Here is an 18,217-nt window from a genome sequence, read left to right as displayed (position 1 = left end):
AGTCTGTAGAAAAATCTAAATAAATAATTTTCTATATTTTTAAACGGTTCTGGTATCACGGAACCTCCCGGAACGAAAAACATGGTTTTGAGAAAAACGAGTTTGAAAATTAAAACACTCTTGACCCGCCACCACCAATGGCCGAAAACTTTAACATATTTCGACTTAAAATTTTGGGAGTATTTTTGAATACAATACTTTGGACTTTAGAAGGTAAAAACCCCCTTTAAGGGTTTAAATAAGTTCTTTCATTAATTTCAGCCTACATATGTATATGTAAGTATTTACTGCAGTTTTTCTTGCAGTTCTTGCATAAATTTCAGCCTACATACATATGTATATGCAAGTATCCATGGCCACTTTTAAGGACTTCATACTTTTAAAGTATGAAATTTAGAATTATAGCGTAGAAATAAAATAAATTAAATAATCATAAGCTTCTAATAAAAAATTCAAAACCCAAGGCCAAGAAAACTTTCGTGAATATATTTAACAAACTGCAAAATAGATTTCAAGGTACTGGTAAGATTTCATTTTTGGTTGCATTAATTATTGGTTTCAAGTTCAAGACACTCGCCCGTCTGAAGACTGAAGGATAGACGGAAAAGTTTTGCGGTTCGGGGGAGGAAAGTAAAAACGAAGCCTTCTGACAGTCCACTGTCAAAACTTTTTTGATTATCTTAATTGCGATTACAGGGGGGCAAGGGAAGGCCAACTCCAATGCTCCATTCCCCATGCCCCATGCCGCAGAGGAAAACCCCAAAAAAGACACCACCCAATGCGTGCATAACCCCAAAAAAAATTGAGAAAGAAAGAAGGACAGACAGTCAGACAAATGGTTGGGAAAATACAATATATATTGTATATCCAAACCGACGGGGAGTTGACTTCGAAGGGGTGGGAGGGAGCTCATCCGCTGAGCTGAAATTAACAAGATTGACCCCCCATCCCCCACCAGGAACTTTGGCGGGGCAATGAAAGAAATTGGGCTATCAAAAAAAAATAAGAAAAGTATAAAGGAAGAAAGTAGAAGAAAAGTTAAAGGAAAAACCGAAACCGAAACCGAAAGGAAAACTTTTCGCCAAAAAGGATAAACAAACTTTCTTTCTCGTTTTTGTCCACTGCAATTACAAGACAACTGACCCCTCCTCCTTAGGAAAGTCCTGTTTAGGTCTCTGGGGGAGGCAAGGCATCGATAATCACAATTCGAAAATAATCATAGTAGTTTGGCCCTCCAATCAATGATTATCCTGGGGACTATCCAGGGGATAACTCTCTCAGGACATCCAGTAATAAGACTTTACTTCAAATGGAGGTCATAAATAAAGTTTAGAGGTAAAAGTTTCAACAAGAATTAGGTCTAAAAAATAAATTAAATCCCTTTCAAATATAGAAGTATATTAAAAAACCACAAAAGTCAAGAGCCCTTCATGCGATATTTGTAATGAAATTGTAATGCAATAGATCGATAGCCTGGGTATCGAAGTAAAAGTGAGTGGCGCCGCCGAGTAAGCACTGGCTATTTAATTGCACTCTGTGCGACTCAATGGATAAATCAACATTTTATGGCATGCCACAAAATTTCGCAGGTGAATCAGCAAACGCAAACAGATCCTTCTGAATAAAGGAGGCGGCTGCAGAGGAGAGAGTGGTTACAAACCATGAAATGCTTTTGGCCCAAAATGTTTGCTGCTTCAGCATCAGTGGCCCAAAAAAAAACAAACAAAAACACGAATTATTATCATGATTACCATTAGCTGCCGGTATAAACTCTGTTTTTAGAAAGAGAATTTTTCAGGTGTGTGTGGTCTTTTTGTTCCCTTTTCCCGTCGAAAATGTTGCAACGCATCTCTGCCCCAATTGACAGGACTTTGTGGAAAGCATTTCCATGTCCTGCTCTCAGATACAGATATTGAAGCTCATACATATGGCAAGTGGCTGGAAAATAAAGTGTGGTAGTAGGAATTTTTAGGGCAGAGTAGTATGAGTTACTTCTTACAGAAATTGATTTATAAATTATTATTTAAAAGTTTCAATTTTTTATATGTAATTGTAAGTATTTTAATCTTTAAAATGTTATTAAGACGTTAAAGGGAGAATTCCTAAGGCTTTTATTAAGAAAGTAAAGTAAGCACCGGGTATTATAACCACTTTTTTTTTTTTAAATACTAATCTAAATCTGTCCAATTAAATCACTTTTAAAATGCTTGATGTTAAATATATATGAGCGTGAAAATTTAGCTTAACAGCTTAGGAGGAGATAATTCTAAAGACACAGGTAATTTATTTTATTGAGATAAAAATCAATTACAAATAAATCCTTTCATGCCAAGCCCTATACAAATTTTTGTATAAAACATTAAAAACCATAAAATAAAAGTATACCTTTTTGGAAAATATTCGAATACGAACTGTAATATTTACTTTTGTAAATGTTTGCATTACAAGGTGTTTCCATTTTTAATTGTTCATCGTAAATGGCTTTAAAAACGATGCGAATGATATGAAATCGTAATGCATATGGAATCGGAGCTAATGGAAGGGGATTATGCCAATAAGTGGTTGCTTAAAAATATAAAAAAAAAATGCATACATATATATATATATATACGTTTGTAGTTGAAAGCAATTAGTGAAAAAACACAGGTTTCAATGGCAGATGAATAATATTTGATCTGAGCTGGAATTTTTCGATTGGGGGGCTGTATCCTTGGCCTCCTTTTATGCAAATAATGGGTGCAATATGTCACCGAACAGCTGACAGTTTGGATGAAGTGTCGGCGACAGGATACGCAGAATACGGGGAAAAGGATATGTCTGTGGCTGGTGGGTAGGTGGTGGGCTTGGTGGGTTTTGTGGGGAAAATAAAATGTATAAAATATTGGCTGTCTACACGAATTCTAGGCAAGAAACCAAATTCAATTTATATGCAAATGATATGCGAAGACGAAACCGAAACCGAAACCCAAACCCGCAGCCGATGGCATAGAGCTACAACATATTTGAATTTTAATTATATTTATTAAAAATGTAATTATGTAAAGGTGGTTTTTAAAAACAAAAAAAGAAAGAAAAAGGTAATAAATAAATAAGCAGCAGTCCGTTCATTAAAGCTTTCAGGTGAAGTAGCGAACTCCGTCATCTGACTCCTCCTCGCGGAGGTCGTAGTATGTGGGCTTTGGATACCGACTGTTCTGGTACGACTTCTCAGTGGCAGTCTCCTCCTGCTCCTCGGACTCCTCTTGGGACTCCTCCTGGGACGCCTCCTTCTCATATGTGGCTTCCTCGCCGTAGGTCTGATAACAGGGCTTTACTGTAGTCTTCTTCTTGGACTTGGTCTTCTTCTTCAGTTTCTTGTCCAGTATATCCAACTCCTTGTCCTTTTTGTCCTCGAAGAAGGCCAACTCCTTCTCCTTTTTGCCCTCGAAGAAAGCCAGTTCCTTTTGTTTCTTCTCGTCCCACCACTGCTTGAACTTCTCCCACTCTCCCTCCTTCTTCTCCAGCTTGGCCTCCTCCTTCTCGGCGAACAAATTCAGAAAGTCCAGTTTCTTGAGCAGCTCCTTGTGCTTCTTCCCCTCGAACCATTCCAGCTTGTCCTCCTCCTTGTCCTCCTTCTCCTCCAGCAACTTCTCGAGCTTCTCCAGCTTCAGCGGCTTCAAGAACCATCCATGAGCTTTAAAGACACAGACAGGGTTCGATTCGGTGTCATATTTATTTAATTTAATTTTTTTTCATGTGATTATTACTTACCGAAGCAGGCCATTGCCAGAAGCAGTAGGGTTCGGTGTCCGAATTTCATCTTGGCTGACGGTTTCTACTGCAGTCTCTGTCTGGTCCCAGATGCTGACCTGGCTACTTATAACCCCCCCGATCCGAAATCCGTAATACGAAATCCGAGCCACTACGGCACGGAGCACGTGTTCCGATAAGCACGTGCACTTGCCCAAATACCAGTAATCGGTCCGCCAGAGCTCGCGGCATATTTCTGACTTTCTGAATGCGGCGATGCCGATTGCATTAGGGTTCAATGCTCTATTTACACTGCAAAAAAAAACGTTTTAAAAAAGTAAGAACTTGGAGGATAAATAGTATAATATTTACTCTTTTATTGAATAATCCTATATACACATAACGACATATAAATAATATTTATATTGTCTACATAAACTTAAACTTCTATTAAAATATATATTATTTCTAAATAACAATTTGTTAAATTAAATGTAATAATATTTTTTATAAATAGAAAAACTTTAAACACGTTTAGTAAAAGAATAATGTATTATTTTAACCTAAGATCATAAGACTTAAGATCATAAGATATAATTATTGAAACCTTGATGAAAGTTTAAAGAAGGAAATTAATATAAGTACATTATATAAGCATTTATTGGTGTAAAAACATATATTAATTTACTATTATTTATTTAAATATGAGATAAGAGTCTATATTACTAAAAACTAATATTATAATATTAATACCATTAAATAGAGTTCATAAAAGTAGTTGTAATTAGTTATCTATAATCATAAGAAGCTTTTAAAATTCCCTGTAATTTCTTGAGCGTAACATTTTTTTTGAGTGTAGTGGCCTGGTCAGCTGTCACTGTGATTAGGCGGGCAGTTATTTTGCAAGTTGGTAACTTTGGCAATGCTGGCCAAGATTTTAATGTGTTAGTTCGTAGTTGTGCGTCTCGAAGCCAGGCGCTGCTAATTGACTTGGCCATTATTTGGGGGTGGTGGGTTGTGGGTGGCTGACTGGGTGAATGGGTGGATGCCTGGAACTCCTAGAGGGGGATGGCGTGCTTGGGGGTGTTGCCTGGCTTGTTTTTGCTGATGTGTTGAAAGTGGAAGTTAAATTGTATTTGTTTAGTGCGCCTCGTGCACATGGGGAAACCCTGTTTGTGTTGGCCAAACAGTTTGCCAAATTAATTGCACACCAACTGTTTATTTGCCTGTTTGTCCGTTTGTGTTTTATGAGTTTCCCCCTTCTCCCACCCAAATACCCTTCTCGAGTTACTCTTTGAAAAGCTGAATCCAGAATGCTCACCCCATTGCCTCCTTTACTTAACTTGGCACATTAACGAGGGAAACACAAGATGGCAATCTGACAAAAATAATTATTCCTCAGCAAAGTATTGAATAAAGACTTGTACCTCAAAAGAAAATAAATGAGTTAATTGAGTCGAGTGTGGAATATATATTTATATCACTATTATTACAGGCCTATACTATTTAAAGCTTTGAAACTTTACCACAAGTTTGAGAGTAAAAAAAATTAATTATTTTCTTAATATATTTTAGTAAGAGACATACCTCTTAATAATTTTTGTATAAGTTGAACATAACTTAACTTATCTTTAATATTCTTTGTTCACAACTTGGGTGCTGACACGATTTTTGATAAGAAATGGCCCAACACTTAAAAACAAAATATTTGACGACTGATAGTTACTTTAAAAGTAAAAAAACGAAAGATAAAGAAACTAATTATTCTCAAAAGAAACAATTGTTCTCAAAAGAGTAACTTTTTTTCTGCCACAAACTAACCCCAAAAAACACTATTTTTTTAATAATAACATTTAATATTCGAATAATTTTGCTAAACTTAAACAGATATGAAGCAGAGGGTTACTCCAGGTCCTTCATCTCAGTCTCCATGGGGATTATGTCAACAACTATTGGCTCTATTCGGGAATCCTCAAGTTATCAATATTACCAAGATCCAGAGCAGTACCTGGTATCGGTTCTATAACTCCATTTGGACTCAAAACCACCATGTTTTCGTAGTCCTCGCTGAAATCATCGTCATTTGGTGTTGTCCTGGGAGTGGTTGTGGTTGTTGATGTAGTAGTGGTGCTAGTGCTAATCGAAGACGGCGGTGAAAAAGTGGTGGTGGTGGTGCGACGCCTCTGCCTTCGGCCCTTGCGACCTTTGCGACCCTTTCGCGATTTTCGCTTTCCATATGAATTGGATTTTCCATACATATTTGGATAAGGCTCCACTGTGTAGACAGTGTAGGCGGGTACAGTGGTGCTGAGATATGGTGTTGTTGTAGAAGCTAGAGTGGTTGTTGTGGTAGCTTGTGTGGTTGTTGGTGTAACTGTTGTGGCTAGTGTGGTTGTTGTGGAAGCTTGTGTGGTTGTTGTTGAAGTTTGAGGTATTGTTGTTGAAGTTTGTGTAGTAGTTGTTGAAGCTTGAGTGGTTGTTGTTGAAGCTTGTGTGGTTGTTGTGGAAGCCTGTGTGGTTGATGAAGCTTGTGGAGTTGTTGTTGAAGCTTGTGTGGTTGTTGAAGCTTGTGTAGCTGTTGTGGAAGCTTGTGTTGTTGTTGAAGCTTGGGTAGTTGATGTTGAAGATTGTGTTGGTGAACTTTGTGCTGGTGTTGTCGAAGTTTGTGTAGTTGTTGTGGAAGCTTGTGTAGTTGTACTTATTTGTGGTGTTGTTGTCGAACCTTGTGTGGTTGTTAATGGTGTTGTGGTGGAGGTTTGAATGCTTGGTGTTATTGTTGATGTTATGGTGGAAGTTTGAGTACTTGTTGGTGTTGTTGAAGTCTGTGTGACCGTCGTTGTGGACTGTGGTGTTGTGCTAGATGGTGCAGAAACTGTTGTTGTGGGTGTAGATTGTGTGCTCGTAGTGCTTTCTGTTGTTGATATTGGAATGGTTGTGGTGGACTGTGGTGTTGTTGTGGAAGCTTGCGTGCTTGCTGTTGAGCTCTCTGTGCTTGTGGCTGTTTGCTGGGTAGTGCTAGTATCTGAAAGTGTTGTTGTGGTTGAAAACTCAGTTGTTGTAGTTATAGTTGATGCTTCGGTTGTTGTGCTGGAGTTATCCGATTCGGCTGCTGCTATTATCTCGCTGAAACTGATTGTTATGGTGGCATTCGAAAGGGTCCCATTTTCCGACTGTTGTTGGTTGTTGTTCTGAAATATGGTGGCCGCAAACGAAGACGCCTGACCCGCTGTGAGACAGAGCTGACAGGCTGGGAAAAAGAAGGCGGAATTAGCATTTAAGCTGGAATCAGTGGACACCACGCTAATTACCTAATGTTGTCACCACAACGAGGGCAATTAAATGTCTACGTGATGGCAGCATTGTCGACGTGCTAGCCTTCTGTCACTTCTGGTTTTCCTTAATTAGCCCTGAATTGAAGCCTTTGGCTGGTGGTAAGCAATGTGTCGTACTGCTCTATAAATTTGGCTAATTGAACTGATTGTCTGAGTGCTCAGATGGTCCAGTTTTATATCGATGCACGTCCGGAAACGTGTGCTCGGTACGTGCGATTGCCGATTAAATTATCGCGTCTTCTTCCCGATGCCAATCTTGAAAATTTTCCAATGCGCTGCCAAATGCTCCCCGTGTATCTGTTGCCACTCGCTCTTACTCTTTCTCTCATTTTATTTTTTATTTAATTTTTTATATAAATGTACTTATGTCGGTTTTTTATTTTTTTTGTGGCCCATTCTCAATTCTGAATCAGATTCAGATGCCGGAAGCAGCTTACACTTGTTGAACTCTTTTGAATGTGTACGACATGCTCACCGGATGCACTCCACTTGCATTCGATTTTTCACCGGTTCTGGCCACAAAAGTCACGTAATCTTGGCCAACTGCTGACTGAAATAAAGCCAGATAACAATTGCATTTATAACTTTAATGGATCTTTAATGAAATCTTTTTATTTTTAAGTTAATTATAGCACCGAAAATGTTTGAAATGTCTGTATTTTTCTTGTTAAAACTTTGTTGATAATAATCTGACTATTATTTTTGCAATAAATATGAATCTTATAATAAATAAGATACTAATCCTATGGGTCACATTATAATCCCTTGAAAAAGTCGATCTTTCTAATAAATATTTATTGAGCTGGTTCGTATTTATACAATTGTTGATAGCAGAAAAAAAAAATCGGAAATTTAATTAGGATTTTACATGTGATTTGCCATTATTTTCTGACACCCAAAAACCCCCATTGATTACGCCACTGATGCTAGCTGGAAAATAATAATTATTTAGCGTGAACGTGACGAGCAGCCAATGGGAATTATAAAAACAAACATTTGTTAACACAAAACTATAAAAAAAAGACAAAAATGTAAATTATTATAATGAAAGAGTATTAAATAGTAGATGCCAATATTTAAATGGAATTTAGGGAAATTTTATAAGTTAAATTGAAACACTTAACTGGAGTTTGTCTATTTTGAATATGTTAAAATGAAATAAATGAAATAAAATCCTTAGAATTTTAAAAAATTAAGCCCCTGATTAAACTAATCTATTATTTTATTTTGTCTAAGTATAGGATATTGCAAAAATAGTTTGAAATAAACGTTTTCAAATGACGTATATGTTTTGGAGAATTTTCGCAGCGATTTAAAATCGGCGATAATCCATTGAGCACGCTTTTGGTTTAGATAGTGATTGTATTAGCTGTACGTGCAGTTGGCCCACTAAATTCTCCCAGAGTGCTACTATATAAGCCCCACTCATATTAGCCAAGTCAAGTAGTTGATACAGCTATTCCCATTCGAGTCAACATGTTTGCTAAAACGTTTGTCGTTGCTATTATCCTGTGCGGTAAGTAGATATTGTATTTTAAATCATTTCAATTTATTTATGTATATTTTCCAATTTTATATTTAGCCTGTTATTTGGGCATGATCCAGGCCCAACTTCCACCCCCGGTTACTAGTGTTCTTGGGGCAGCCACTCCTGTTCTTGGTGGTGCTGGTGCTGGTTTAGCTACTGGTTCGTTGTTGACACAAGGTTTGAATACCGCCGGCAATCCAGGAGGTATAATTAACGGTACACCCGGACTCCTGCCTTCAGCATTAGGTTAACCTTAGAACTCAAAAAAAAAAAAAATAAGTATATTTGTGCAACACTTTAAACTGTTTGTCAATTTGTGTATTTTAAAAATCTTAAAAATGATATATTTTTTTGTTTAAATAAAGTAAAGATTCATAAAATTAATAGTACTATTTTATTTTAATTCGAATTTAAGTTGATTTTTAAATAGGAATTTTTATTTTAAAGCATTTTCCAGGTTCAAAGCTTCCAAGAGTATGCGATTTACAGTCTGAAATACTTAAATTCGAAGCGAGGTTTCTTCTATCTTCCAAAGAATCCGTCCAATGTTCTCAAAGAAGGATTCTACAAATTTATTTGAAATTCTTTTAAAAATTCAAAAGTTATGTAAGATCGCGTATGCCCCCTAAAACAATAACCTTATTAAATGTTCACCTTAAAAAAAACTAATCTTTAGTTCGTGAGCTATTTAAGCCCAAGAACCACGTAATAACAAAACCAAAACACTATTTATTGAGACTTCCTAGTCCCTAGAAATAGTTAGTTTCCAACTTGAAGATGTCGAGCCACCAAGTATTACTTATTCTTCTATTAGGCCGTGAGTATTTTGGCCTAACTATGAAAGGATTAAGCCTTTAATATTTCATATCCATATAGTGTTTTTCACCATGGCCTGGAGCCTGCCAGCTCAGCCTTTAAATTTGGAAAACTCGAGCTCGGAAATCCAACAACTTTTTCGAAAACTAGTGGAACAAGTTCAGAAACTTATTGCAGAATTCTTGAAAGAGTTTAAGAAACTAAGTGGACAGTGAAAGAAAATAAATTAAATATGAAATTTAAAAAAAAGAGTTATTTTTGAATTTAACTGCCAAGTTAGTTTAATGAAACAATTACGTTCAAGTGCCAAAATACGTTCGAAATTGACATTCCAACCTTTGAAATAGCTCATCATCTAATGTTGGATAATGACATAGGAATCTCTGGTGGGTCATTATGTTTATGGCTGGCACTTTTGTGGCTTGCCGCATTACTCAGACGGTGACTGTACCCAAAGGGCAAAGAGTGAAAATGCCTAAAATTATGCAACATATAAAGGCACAAGAACACAAATACACCAACTACACCAACAACAGCACATGCCCTCATTCTTTTGGGGGGGAAAATGTGTTAAGAAAATCTTAACGAAATTTCTCACGTTTGCCATAATTACGAGCAAAATACGTGACATGTGTCTTGACTGCGAAATTTAGCAGCTTTTGGTCTCGGTTTTGGATTGGGTTTTTGGGTTCTCCGGGTTCCGGACTCCGGGCTTTTTGATTTTGGCCTTTCTGGTTTTTGGTTACGGGTTACTGGTTACTCTGGATACTGGATTCTCTAGGACTCTGGTTTCTGGGTTATTGTAAGTATAAGTGTAAGTAATGCATATATGCAGGGCTTTGCCAAAACACGACCTGTAACGGGTGCCGAGTTGTAAATGGCAATAATACCAATAAAAATCTGTGTACCACCCGAAACCACCCCCACGGTAATTCATAAAAATCTCTTGAACAAATGTTTGTGACTCTTGGTCGTGACTTTGGGCCACAGAGCATTAATAATATTTTTAGATGGTCGGAGGAAATTGTTACGCTGCCTTTGAATAATTCAGAAAAAAAATGTTGCATTTTGTCTTAAAGTTTTCTCTCCATATCAGAAGTGTGTTACGTTGTGTTGCGTGATTGAATTGCCGTCTGATTGACAGTTGACAGTTGAAATTGATTTGGCTGCGTGGTTCCTGGTGGTTGAAACAAGCCATTCTGTAAGAATCCATCTATAGGATGGATGGATGGATAGCTGGCTGGATAGATGGATGGATGGATGGATGGATGGATAGAGGAACAAACAAACAGCCACACTTATTAATCCCTCGAGTGCAGGCGTGCATAAGTATCGGGCAAATGGATTAGAAACATTTATGTGCACCACGAATGCACTGCGAGAAAATATATTCTCAAGAAAATATTTAAAAGAAACGGTCATACCGAAAGATGATTAATTAGGAAACGATTTTTTGAAATAAATTAAAAATTAAACCGTCCTATACTGTTTAATAAGCATAGATAACTCTAATAATGATATAACTAAGTAAGTTTTTCTATTTTACAATATATGTTGGTAATAATGAATAACCAATAATGTAAATTATATTTTAAAAATAATATAAATTAAAATAATTAATTTTGAAAAAAAATAAGCTAAATATGATACTTACTTGTCTCACAAACGAATACGAAAGGAATATGACTCCTTCAGCACTTTATAAAGTCAAAAAACAACATTAAATCCTTCTCCCTTACTTACTTAATATCTTTAAGTAAGAATATTTATTTTTCCGTCTGTAAATAAGCAATGCAAACTGCGGTTGTTGGCCAACTTTTAGGACGAAAGGCGAACGGACTTTGCACCCAACGGTTCCTTGGCTTCCCTCGAATCTGTTGCTATTTAATTAAGTTGGACACTGCGGATCGAGTGGTGAGTGCGGAATGCGGAGTGGGTGGGTGCTGAGTGGCAGCATATGGAGGTGGAAGATGGGCGGTGCAACCCCTGCCTTCTGCCTGCCTTGGAAACCTGCATCCATCCCTTTGCCACATTTGTGTGACAGTTAATGAACTCCCGTCACTCTTTTGCCTCGCCTTTGTTTTTGTCGCTAATCAAAGATCCAAAGTACGGAGTACGGAGTCCTGAGCCCGGAGTCCAAAGCCCGGACGGTATGTGAGCGGCATACATAAGCAATAAGTGCAATCAATTAATTGATGGATGATGTGTAAAATGAAAAGCGAACGGGGACTTGTCAAAGGCACTTTTCTTTGAAAAGCATGGAAGAGAAGAAAGGTGGTGTGTGGAGGTGGTGGTGTGGATAAATAAAAGGATTTCATTATTTTTTCTTGAAAAGTTAGATTGATTAGCGAAATAAGCTTAATGACTAAGAAGATATTATCTTTTACTTTAACCTTAATTAATCTTGAAGCTGCTTCATATTTAACAACTTTTTTATCTTACTAAGACCTCAGGAATTTATTTTATGCCTGAGACCACTTTTATAAACTATAGATATCTCAGTTATTTGGCAACTGAATTAGTGACGAAATACCAATAATAAATCATTAAATCAATAATAAATTTAGAACCTTAAAGTTTACTTTTGCTTTGCCTCATTTTTGACAAACATGATCTTATCCCTTACAAAAATTCCACAAAATTGTCACCACTTTTGTTGCCAGGTTTTTTTTTAAATAATGAGTACTTAAAGTTCTTAGATTGGATAGTTATAACATTTAAGATCTGCCAATTATTATAGGAGTTGTGCACTCTTTTCCATCACATAAATTACAAATTTTGGTATTTTTGTTTTTCATTTTGCAAATACATTTCTTACTCGATTTAAAAACCAACTACCATTTACGAAATAGAGCTTAAATCTCTTTCGATCTACAAGATTAGAAAAGTTAGATCCAAGATTAAAAAATTTATTTAGTTCAATGGACAAATGACATCCTCACATGGTCTTAACATGGCTAATATCGGTTTTTGTTGGCAGATCAATAAACTTAAAAAACCAGCCCATGATTTTTTTCAAGTTTTAGGTTTGAAAATGTCCCAAATAACTGAAATAAACAAAGTTTATTACTTTTACAAAACATTTTAAAAAATTTGTAAATTAAACCACTTTTGAATATTTGAAAAATAGACTTTTATATCCAACAAGCTTTCAAATATTCCTGGGTCTTTGAGCTAATCATTAAATAAACTTTTCAGACTTACTGTCTGCTACTTCATAGAATCAACGAATTGAATTTCCCTTTCATAACTTAAACCTTTTTTTATGTAAACGCCAAATGAATTGAACTTCTTTTGACAAAAACCTGTCTATCGCAAAATATATACTTGTATAATTTCCCTTGGAGACCAAAAAGTCGCCAGGCTCATCAAAGATCCTGAACCATTCTGGGGCACAGTCACTCAGATGTTGCACATCTGTATCTGGGTATCCGAGTATCTGTGTATCCGAGTATCTATGTATCTGTGTTGATTGCTTTGACAAATCTGAGGCTCGTGTAATTTCATTACAAAAGCCCAGAATCGGCTTCAGCACGGGATTACCACAAAAGCATTTTTCGAGTTGAATTTATTCCCCAAAGTGCAGGCATAAAAAAAAAGGAGACGGAGGACAATACCAGAAGGTCCTGCGACGGCAGGAGGAGGCCATGTCTGGACGGGTTCTCCAGATGCTTTCTATGTAACCCATACCCCCTGAAAATTAAATTCAATTGTGTGACAAGTTAATCCTATTTCTCATCTCCCAACTTTTATTTAAGCTTCATTCTTTATGCATTACATGCGAGCTGTGTGCGTCCATCAATCAGTCACTCCGTCAGTTTCTCATTCAGTCAGTCAGACAGTCAGTCATTCAGTCAGTTAGCCAGACAGTCAATCAGTCAGTCAATCCGTCAGTCAATGCGTCAGTCATGGGCTGTCAGAAATATTTGATTCGCCGCCTTTGCCGGAAAAGTGAAAGCGAAGGGTTGCTGTCTGTCTGTCTGTCTGAGTTTTCCGCTCCCCAGGGGCGTGAGGCGGGTGAAAGTTGAGTGCCGGCACTCTCCGGCCACCCAGCTCCCTCTGGCAACACTTCATTAAACGCATAAAGCAATAAAATGTTCAAAACAAAGGATACCCCTCCCCATCCATCTACACACCCACACCCATCCATGACGCAAAAAAAGGCTTCCTCGACTGTCTGACAGCTTGACGTTGCCTGCTAATGGCAGAGAAAAGGATGCCAGGATGCTAGGATGCCACTCTGCCGGGATACTCGACCGATTGAAACATTGTCGAAGACCTGCAAGTTGAGCATCCTGGTCCGTGTAAAGTCTTAAAGTTCCCGGAACACGGATCCCAAAAATGAAACTGGAAACCATTTAGTTCCTATGGTTGCGCTTCATTTTCTGCTTTGATTATGCTAATGACTGTTTCCCGAGAAAGATGGAAATCTTTTTTGGCCAAATTCGGTTTCAGATTAGCCAAACAAACAGAGGGAAGGTGTACAGATCCTGGATAAATTGGATAAAGCTTCAACACTTTAAAGATAAATGTTGGGGTGGTTGTGATTTGTTTTGAACTTTCCTGTGAAATACATAGCAGAGAAAATCCAATAGAAACCGTGGTTTTATTTTTAATAGGATTTATGGAGGGGGTTTTTTGTAGAGGATATTACAATTTGGTTCAGAAAGAGGAATAGAATGGATGGATTTTGGAAGTATTTCTGATTACTCTGGTAACTCTATTTAAAAATTTGCATTGCCATAAAAAGTACCGTGGATCGTATAGCTAATGTATATCAATTAAGGTCTTTTATTGATTTTTTTGCTCCTAAATGGTATTTCCAAAAGTTACATTTTTTAAACCTAACTTCACTAAAGTTCACGAAAGTCATCAGTAAAATAGAGACTAAGTAAATCTAGAGCTCTAGGTTAATCCATGCTCCGTACAACAATAATGAGGCCTTTTGGTAACTACATCAAAAAAAAAACACCCTGAAAGGATAGCCAATATAATGGATATAATGAGGAGATTGCATGACTGCCTTTTTGGGGGCCGTATTGACTGAATTGCAGTTCAATCAACTGTACGGCGGAGTTTCGTTGCCGTTATTTTGTCACGCCCCCACCCGTATGAAATGGCAGACTGGGATCAGACTTTGTCCATCATCAGGGGATTGATTGTCGAAATGCCACCCCCCAGACTATCTTTCCATTTATCCCGATGTCCATTTATGCATCTCTCCATTAATACATCTCTCCCATCCATCTCTACAGATTCTACCATTTCTCCCATCTCTGATTCTATCCGTCTATCCATGTCCATTGTAATGGAGTCGCCTAGTTGTATCTTTATTACGGTAATTGCTCATTGAACAGGAAATTATTATATGCGTGCCGGTATCCTTCTTGTTCTCTCGTTCCTTCTCCTGCATCTCTTCCCTTGAACCATCCATCCGCCTCCCGGCTAGGAGAGTTCAGGATCCAGGAATAAAACAGGACCGGCGGGGATAAAAATAGAGCATTCGGACACATCGGTGAATCGGTTACGCTTCTGGTCCGGGGACGTATCTATGATGTATGTGGACGCATGCGACTCTGGATAATGGATGAACGGGTAGCGGTTTACTGGGAACCGGTAAAGAAATAAAAAGAACGAGACACACTGGAACACAGAGCTTGGCGGGGGTCTGGTTCTAAAAGAGATAGACCATTTTTTGGGGAAAGTATTTTCCATGAATAGACTAGAAAGTGGAGCGAAAGTATAGTCTATGAAGTTGGTGCGAGAATTTTATAGTCTTTTTCTTTCTTTTTTTTAAATACGAGGTAGCACCGCTCCCACTGTCGCCAGCTCCAGGTCGTCGTCCTCGTCCTCGACGTCGCCATCGCCTTCGCCCATCTGCCCGGTGGCCATGGCCGGTTCCCGCCAATTCCACACGAACACGCCATCGCCAGCGCCCATATTGAAGCCGGCACTCTGCCGGAGCAACAGGATCCTCAGGTTGAGCATGAAGCGCTCCACATCGGGCGGATGATGGTGGTTGTGACGTAATCGCACTGCTGCCGCTCCAATGCCAGCTCCGGTTCCGGCTCCCATTCCAACCGGAACTATTCCACCTCCCATAGTCGCCACTGGTGTTGCTACTGGTCTGATTTCCGCTTCGGCAAGCATTTCCGGTCCAGGGCCGGTACCAATGGCTCCGGTTCCGGGTGCTACCGTTGCTGTGCCTGCCGCCGGAATCCGGGCATCCCGCAGGCGGCGGTGCACTGAGCGGTCCACCTCAGGCTCCCGATCGCCCGGCATACGCTCCGATCCTCCATGCTGTTGTTGCGGCTGCTCGTGCTGCTGCCTCGGCCGGAAGGGATTCATTTTCAAGAACTATTTTCGTCCTGCCGCGAACTCCCTTTTCTATTCCTTTTCTTCTTTTGGGATTCTTCGGGACTTTGATTTGCAATTTTTTCCCTCGTTTTTTGGAAGATATCGTTTCTTTTTGTATTTTTTGTCTCCGTTCGGATTTATATTTTTTAACGTTTTTTTTTTAAATATTTTTTGTTTAGTTTTAAGGTTTTAGGCTCAAGATTTTTAGCGAAATATTTTTTTTGCTAACCGGAATTTCGAATCGAAAGGGACTGCAACGAGAGTACATTTTTGTGTGGCAGTTTCAATATTGACAGTTGGCCACCCAAAGGCGACCTGATCCGGTAGAAATCAATGTTATTATTAATTCTATGAGCGCTTCAAAAAAATGCCTCCAAATGAAAGATATGAAACATTTTATGCAATAAATGGAGGTTAAAACGATTCAATAAAACAATATAAATACCAGCAACTTTAAACATGTAATTAATAAAAAGATTTATGTATATAAATAGAGAAAAGAAAAAGAAGACTCAAAAAACACATTTACCAGTACACAGCTTCAAAAAAATTTTAAATATAAGTTCATCTTACATTCGAAATTGCGCCAACGCTTATCGTAATTTTGCGAATTCCACCGAAATACGAATTTCTTCGGAGATCGGAGTCAAAAATATAAACTTAAACATTACGCTAGCGGTGGGCAGCAGAAGCTTTGTTCTTTGTTCAGTCACTATAAACTCTTAGCGGTGGTCAGCGCCCTTTTCAAATTTTGATTTCAAATTTGCAATGCTGAACACTAAAACGCCTAAACTATCGTAGAAACTATCGTATGGACTTTAAAAAAGTAATGGTGTGCTAGTATTAAATTTCTACCAATACTTTTGAACCACATTTATGGCTTAAACTGCTTTCCAATAAGAAATTAATAGTGCGGGATCGGAACGAGGTCTCATATATTCATCGTTTCGTGCCTCTGTAATGAGCTAAATTCTTTAAAAACGAGGATATCCCGCCTAAAGCCAAAAATATACCAAAAACTAATTTTGCCACACATGTGCCAATTTGGGCTTTTTAAAATATGGCAAGTGTTGGAAAATACCTTACTGTTTTTTTCATTCGACTTCCGGATTCCAAGCTAATAATATATTTTCATCAAAACTTTGCTCCAAAATGGACAAGGAAAACTCCAATAAAAATTCTAACGAGGGTCAGAAAGGGTTCCCAAATGTTCTGGGCACCGAGGAAAGTGAATTCAACGCCCATTTGAATCGTATTCGCGGAAACCTGCAGACCGCTGTATCGCATGTTAAGGTGGGTCGGCGTCCGTCGCGCCGCTATAAGCCACAGATAACTGGAGAACTGGAGAAAGAAGAGCCGCGCAAGCTAAAACACCAATGGGCTTTCCCGACACCAAGCGAGCTGGATAACTTTCTGGAGGACTCTAAGAACGATCATGACAAGGACAAAAAAAAGGAGGAAGGCAACGACAACGGCCAGAAAATGGACGAAAAGATGAAAGAAAAGGTTTCCTTTGTAGGAGTGCAGTGCATCTGCTCCGAATGTGGCAATTCCCACATCAGTGGAGACAACGCTGAGACTGGTCAGGATGAAGCATCCTCTTCGATCAAGAATCGATTGAAGGAGTGGAGGGCCTTGGTGCTGCCAGACGATAGTGACGAATAAGACCTCGTTTTTTTAACAGAGCCATAAACAATTATTACACTGACACTATATATATTGACCATATATCAACCATAGTCAATGATTCTTCAAATCACACAAAACTTTAAACCACTATATTCACTACAAGTTTAACAAATTCAAGATTCAGATATACATTCTTTCAACATTTCCGAAATTATTGTTTTTAAAAAACGAATACTCTGTTATAGCATTTAACGAAACATTTTTTAAAAATATATCGCTCTATTCAGAATAACATACATATCTAAAAAAAATCCTTTTATTAAAAAGTGGATGGGCCAACTAAAAAATTAAAAAAAACAAATGCTTTTTGCAAATTTCAAACTGAAAGAAAGATTCCACTAACCATTTTCAGAGACCACCAGCTGAGAGATCTCATCGGCTTGAAGGACTGAATGGAATCTATCTTAATCTCAGCAAAGGCAACAGGACTCGCCCCTCTATCTGCTACGACCGATGCATATTTAATTAAACTTTCACCTCTTCAAAGACGACAAAGAATTTGTGACGGGGCTGGCAAAAGCGAGAGAAAGACAGGTCCACAACACTTTTTGGCTCCAATCCATCCAGCCAGGACATCCAGCCGGGGGACCTCCAGCCAGGTAGCATGTAGTGGGTTGTAGCACTAACCATACAGCATATAGACAACCCATTTCATACAACGAAAATGGACGCAAAAATTTCTTGCGACAGGCCCCAGCAGGCCCCAGAGCGGATTTCTTACGCTCATCGTTCGTTCATCTTACGCTCATTCTCTCATTAAATTTTT

At 38.2% G+C, this 18,217-nt stretch overlaps 3 protein-coding genes and 1 non-coding gene across 4 annotated transcripts; 1 reads left to right on the top strand and 3 right to left on the bottom strand.

The window, feature by feature from the left end:
- Positions 1-3,059: 3,059 nt before the first annotated feature.
- Femcoat (femcoat) lies at positions 3,060-3,825 on the bottom strand. Its single transcript, XM_017254358.3, has 2 exons — positions 3,751-3,825; positions 3,060-3,673 (listed from the first exon to the last, which is right to left on the bottom strand). Exons 1-2 carry the CDS (start codon positions 3,797-3,799, stop codon positions 3,117-3,119), a joined length of 606 nt encoding a protein of 201 aa, XP_017109847.1. The 5' UTR covers positions 3,800-3,825; the 3' UTR covers positions 3,060-3,116.
- A 1,862-nt stretch (positions 3,826-5,687) lies between these two features.
- On the bottom strand, positions 5,688-7,136 carry Muc4B (Mucin 4B). The gene is made up of 2 exons (XM_017254355.3): positions 7,038-7,136; positions 5,688-6,976 (listed from the first exon to the last, which is right to left on the bottom strand). Exons 1-2 carry the CDS (start codon positions 7,087-7,089, stop codon positions 5,688-5,690), a joined length of 1,341 nt encoding a protein of 446 aa, XP_017109844.2. The 5' UTR covers positions 7,090-7,136.
- Positions 7,137-8,444: 1,308 nt separating this feature from the next.
- LOC108134149 (uncharacterized) lies at positions 8,445-8,971 on the top strand. Its single transcript, XR_011442701.1, has 2 exons — positions 8,445-8,577; positions 8,644-8,971. It is a non-coding gene; the product is annotated as an uncharacterized protein (transcript).
- A 5,743-nt stretch (positions 8,972-14,714) lies between these two features.
- LOC108134147 (uncharacterized) lies at positions 14,715-16,072 on the bottom strand. The gene has a single exon (XM_017254356.3). The coding sequence runs from the start codon at positions 15,751-15,753 to the stop codon at positions 15,199-15,201; it is 555 nt and encodes a 184-aa protein (XP_017109845.2). The 5' UTR covers positions 15,754-16,072; the 3' UTR covers positions 14,715-15,198.
- Between the last annotated feature and the right edge of the window lie 2,145 nt (positions 16,073-18,217).

The sequence above is a fragment of the Drosophila bipectinata genome, chromosome XL, assembly GCF_030179905.1.
Source record: "Drosophila bipectinata strain 14024-0381.07 chromosome XL, DbipHiC1v2, whole genome shotgun sequence".
In the NCBI taxonomy this organism is placed as follows: domain Eukaryota; kingdom Metazoa; phylum Arthropoda; class Insecta; order Diptera; family Drosophilidae; genus Drosophila; species Drosophila bipectinata.
The sequence above is the reverse complement of the archived record's forward strand: the minus strand, read 5'-3'. Positions and strand labels throughout refer to the sequence as shown.

Bases quoted from the DNA above. Each gene is read 5' to 3' on its own strand.
- Muc4B (XM_017254355.3), bottom strand. From the start codon at position 7,089: ATGCTGCCATCACGTAGACATTTAATTGCCCTCGTTGTGGTGACAACA. The intron at 6,977-7,037 runs GTAATTAGCGTG...TCTTTTTCCCAG, and splicing joins CGTTGTGGTGACAACATTAG to CCTGTCAGCTCTGTCTCACA.
- LOC108134147 (XM_017254356.3), bottom strand. From the start codon at position 15,753: ATGAATCCCTTCCGGCCGAGGCAGCAGCACGAGCAGCCGCAACAACAG.
- Femcoat (XM_017254358.3), bottom strand. From the start codon at position 3,799: ATGAAATTCGGACACCGAACCCTACTGCTTCTGGCAATGGCCTGCTTC. The intron at 3,674-3,750 runs GTAAGTAATAAT...GTGTCTTTAAAG, and splicing joins TCTGGCAATGGCCTGCTTCG to CTCATGGATGGTTCTTGAAG.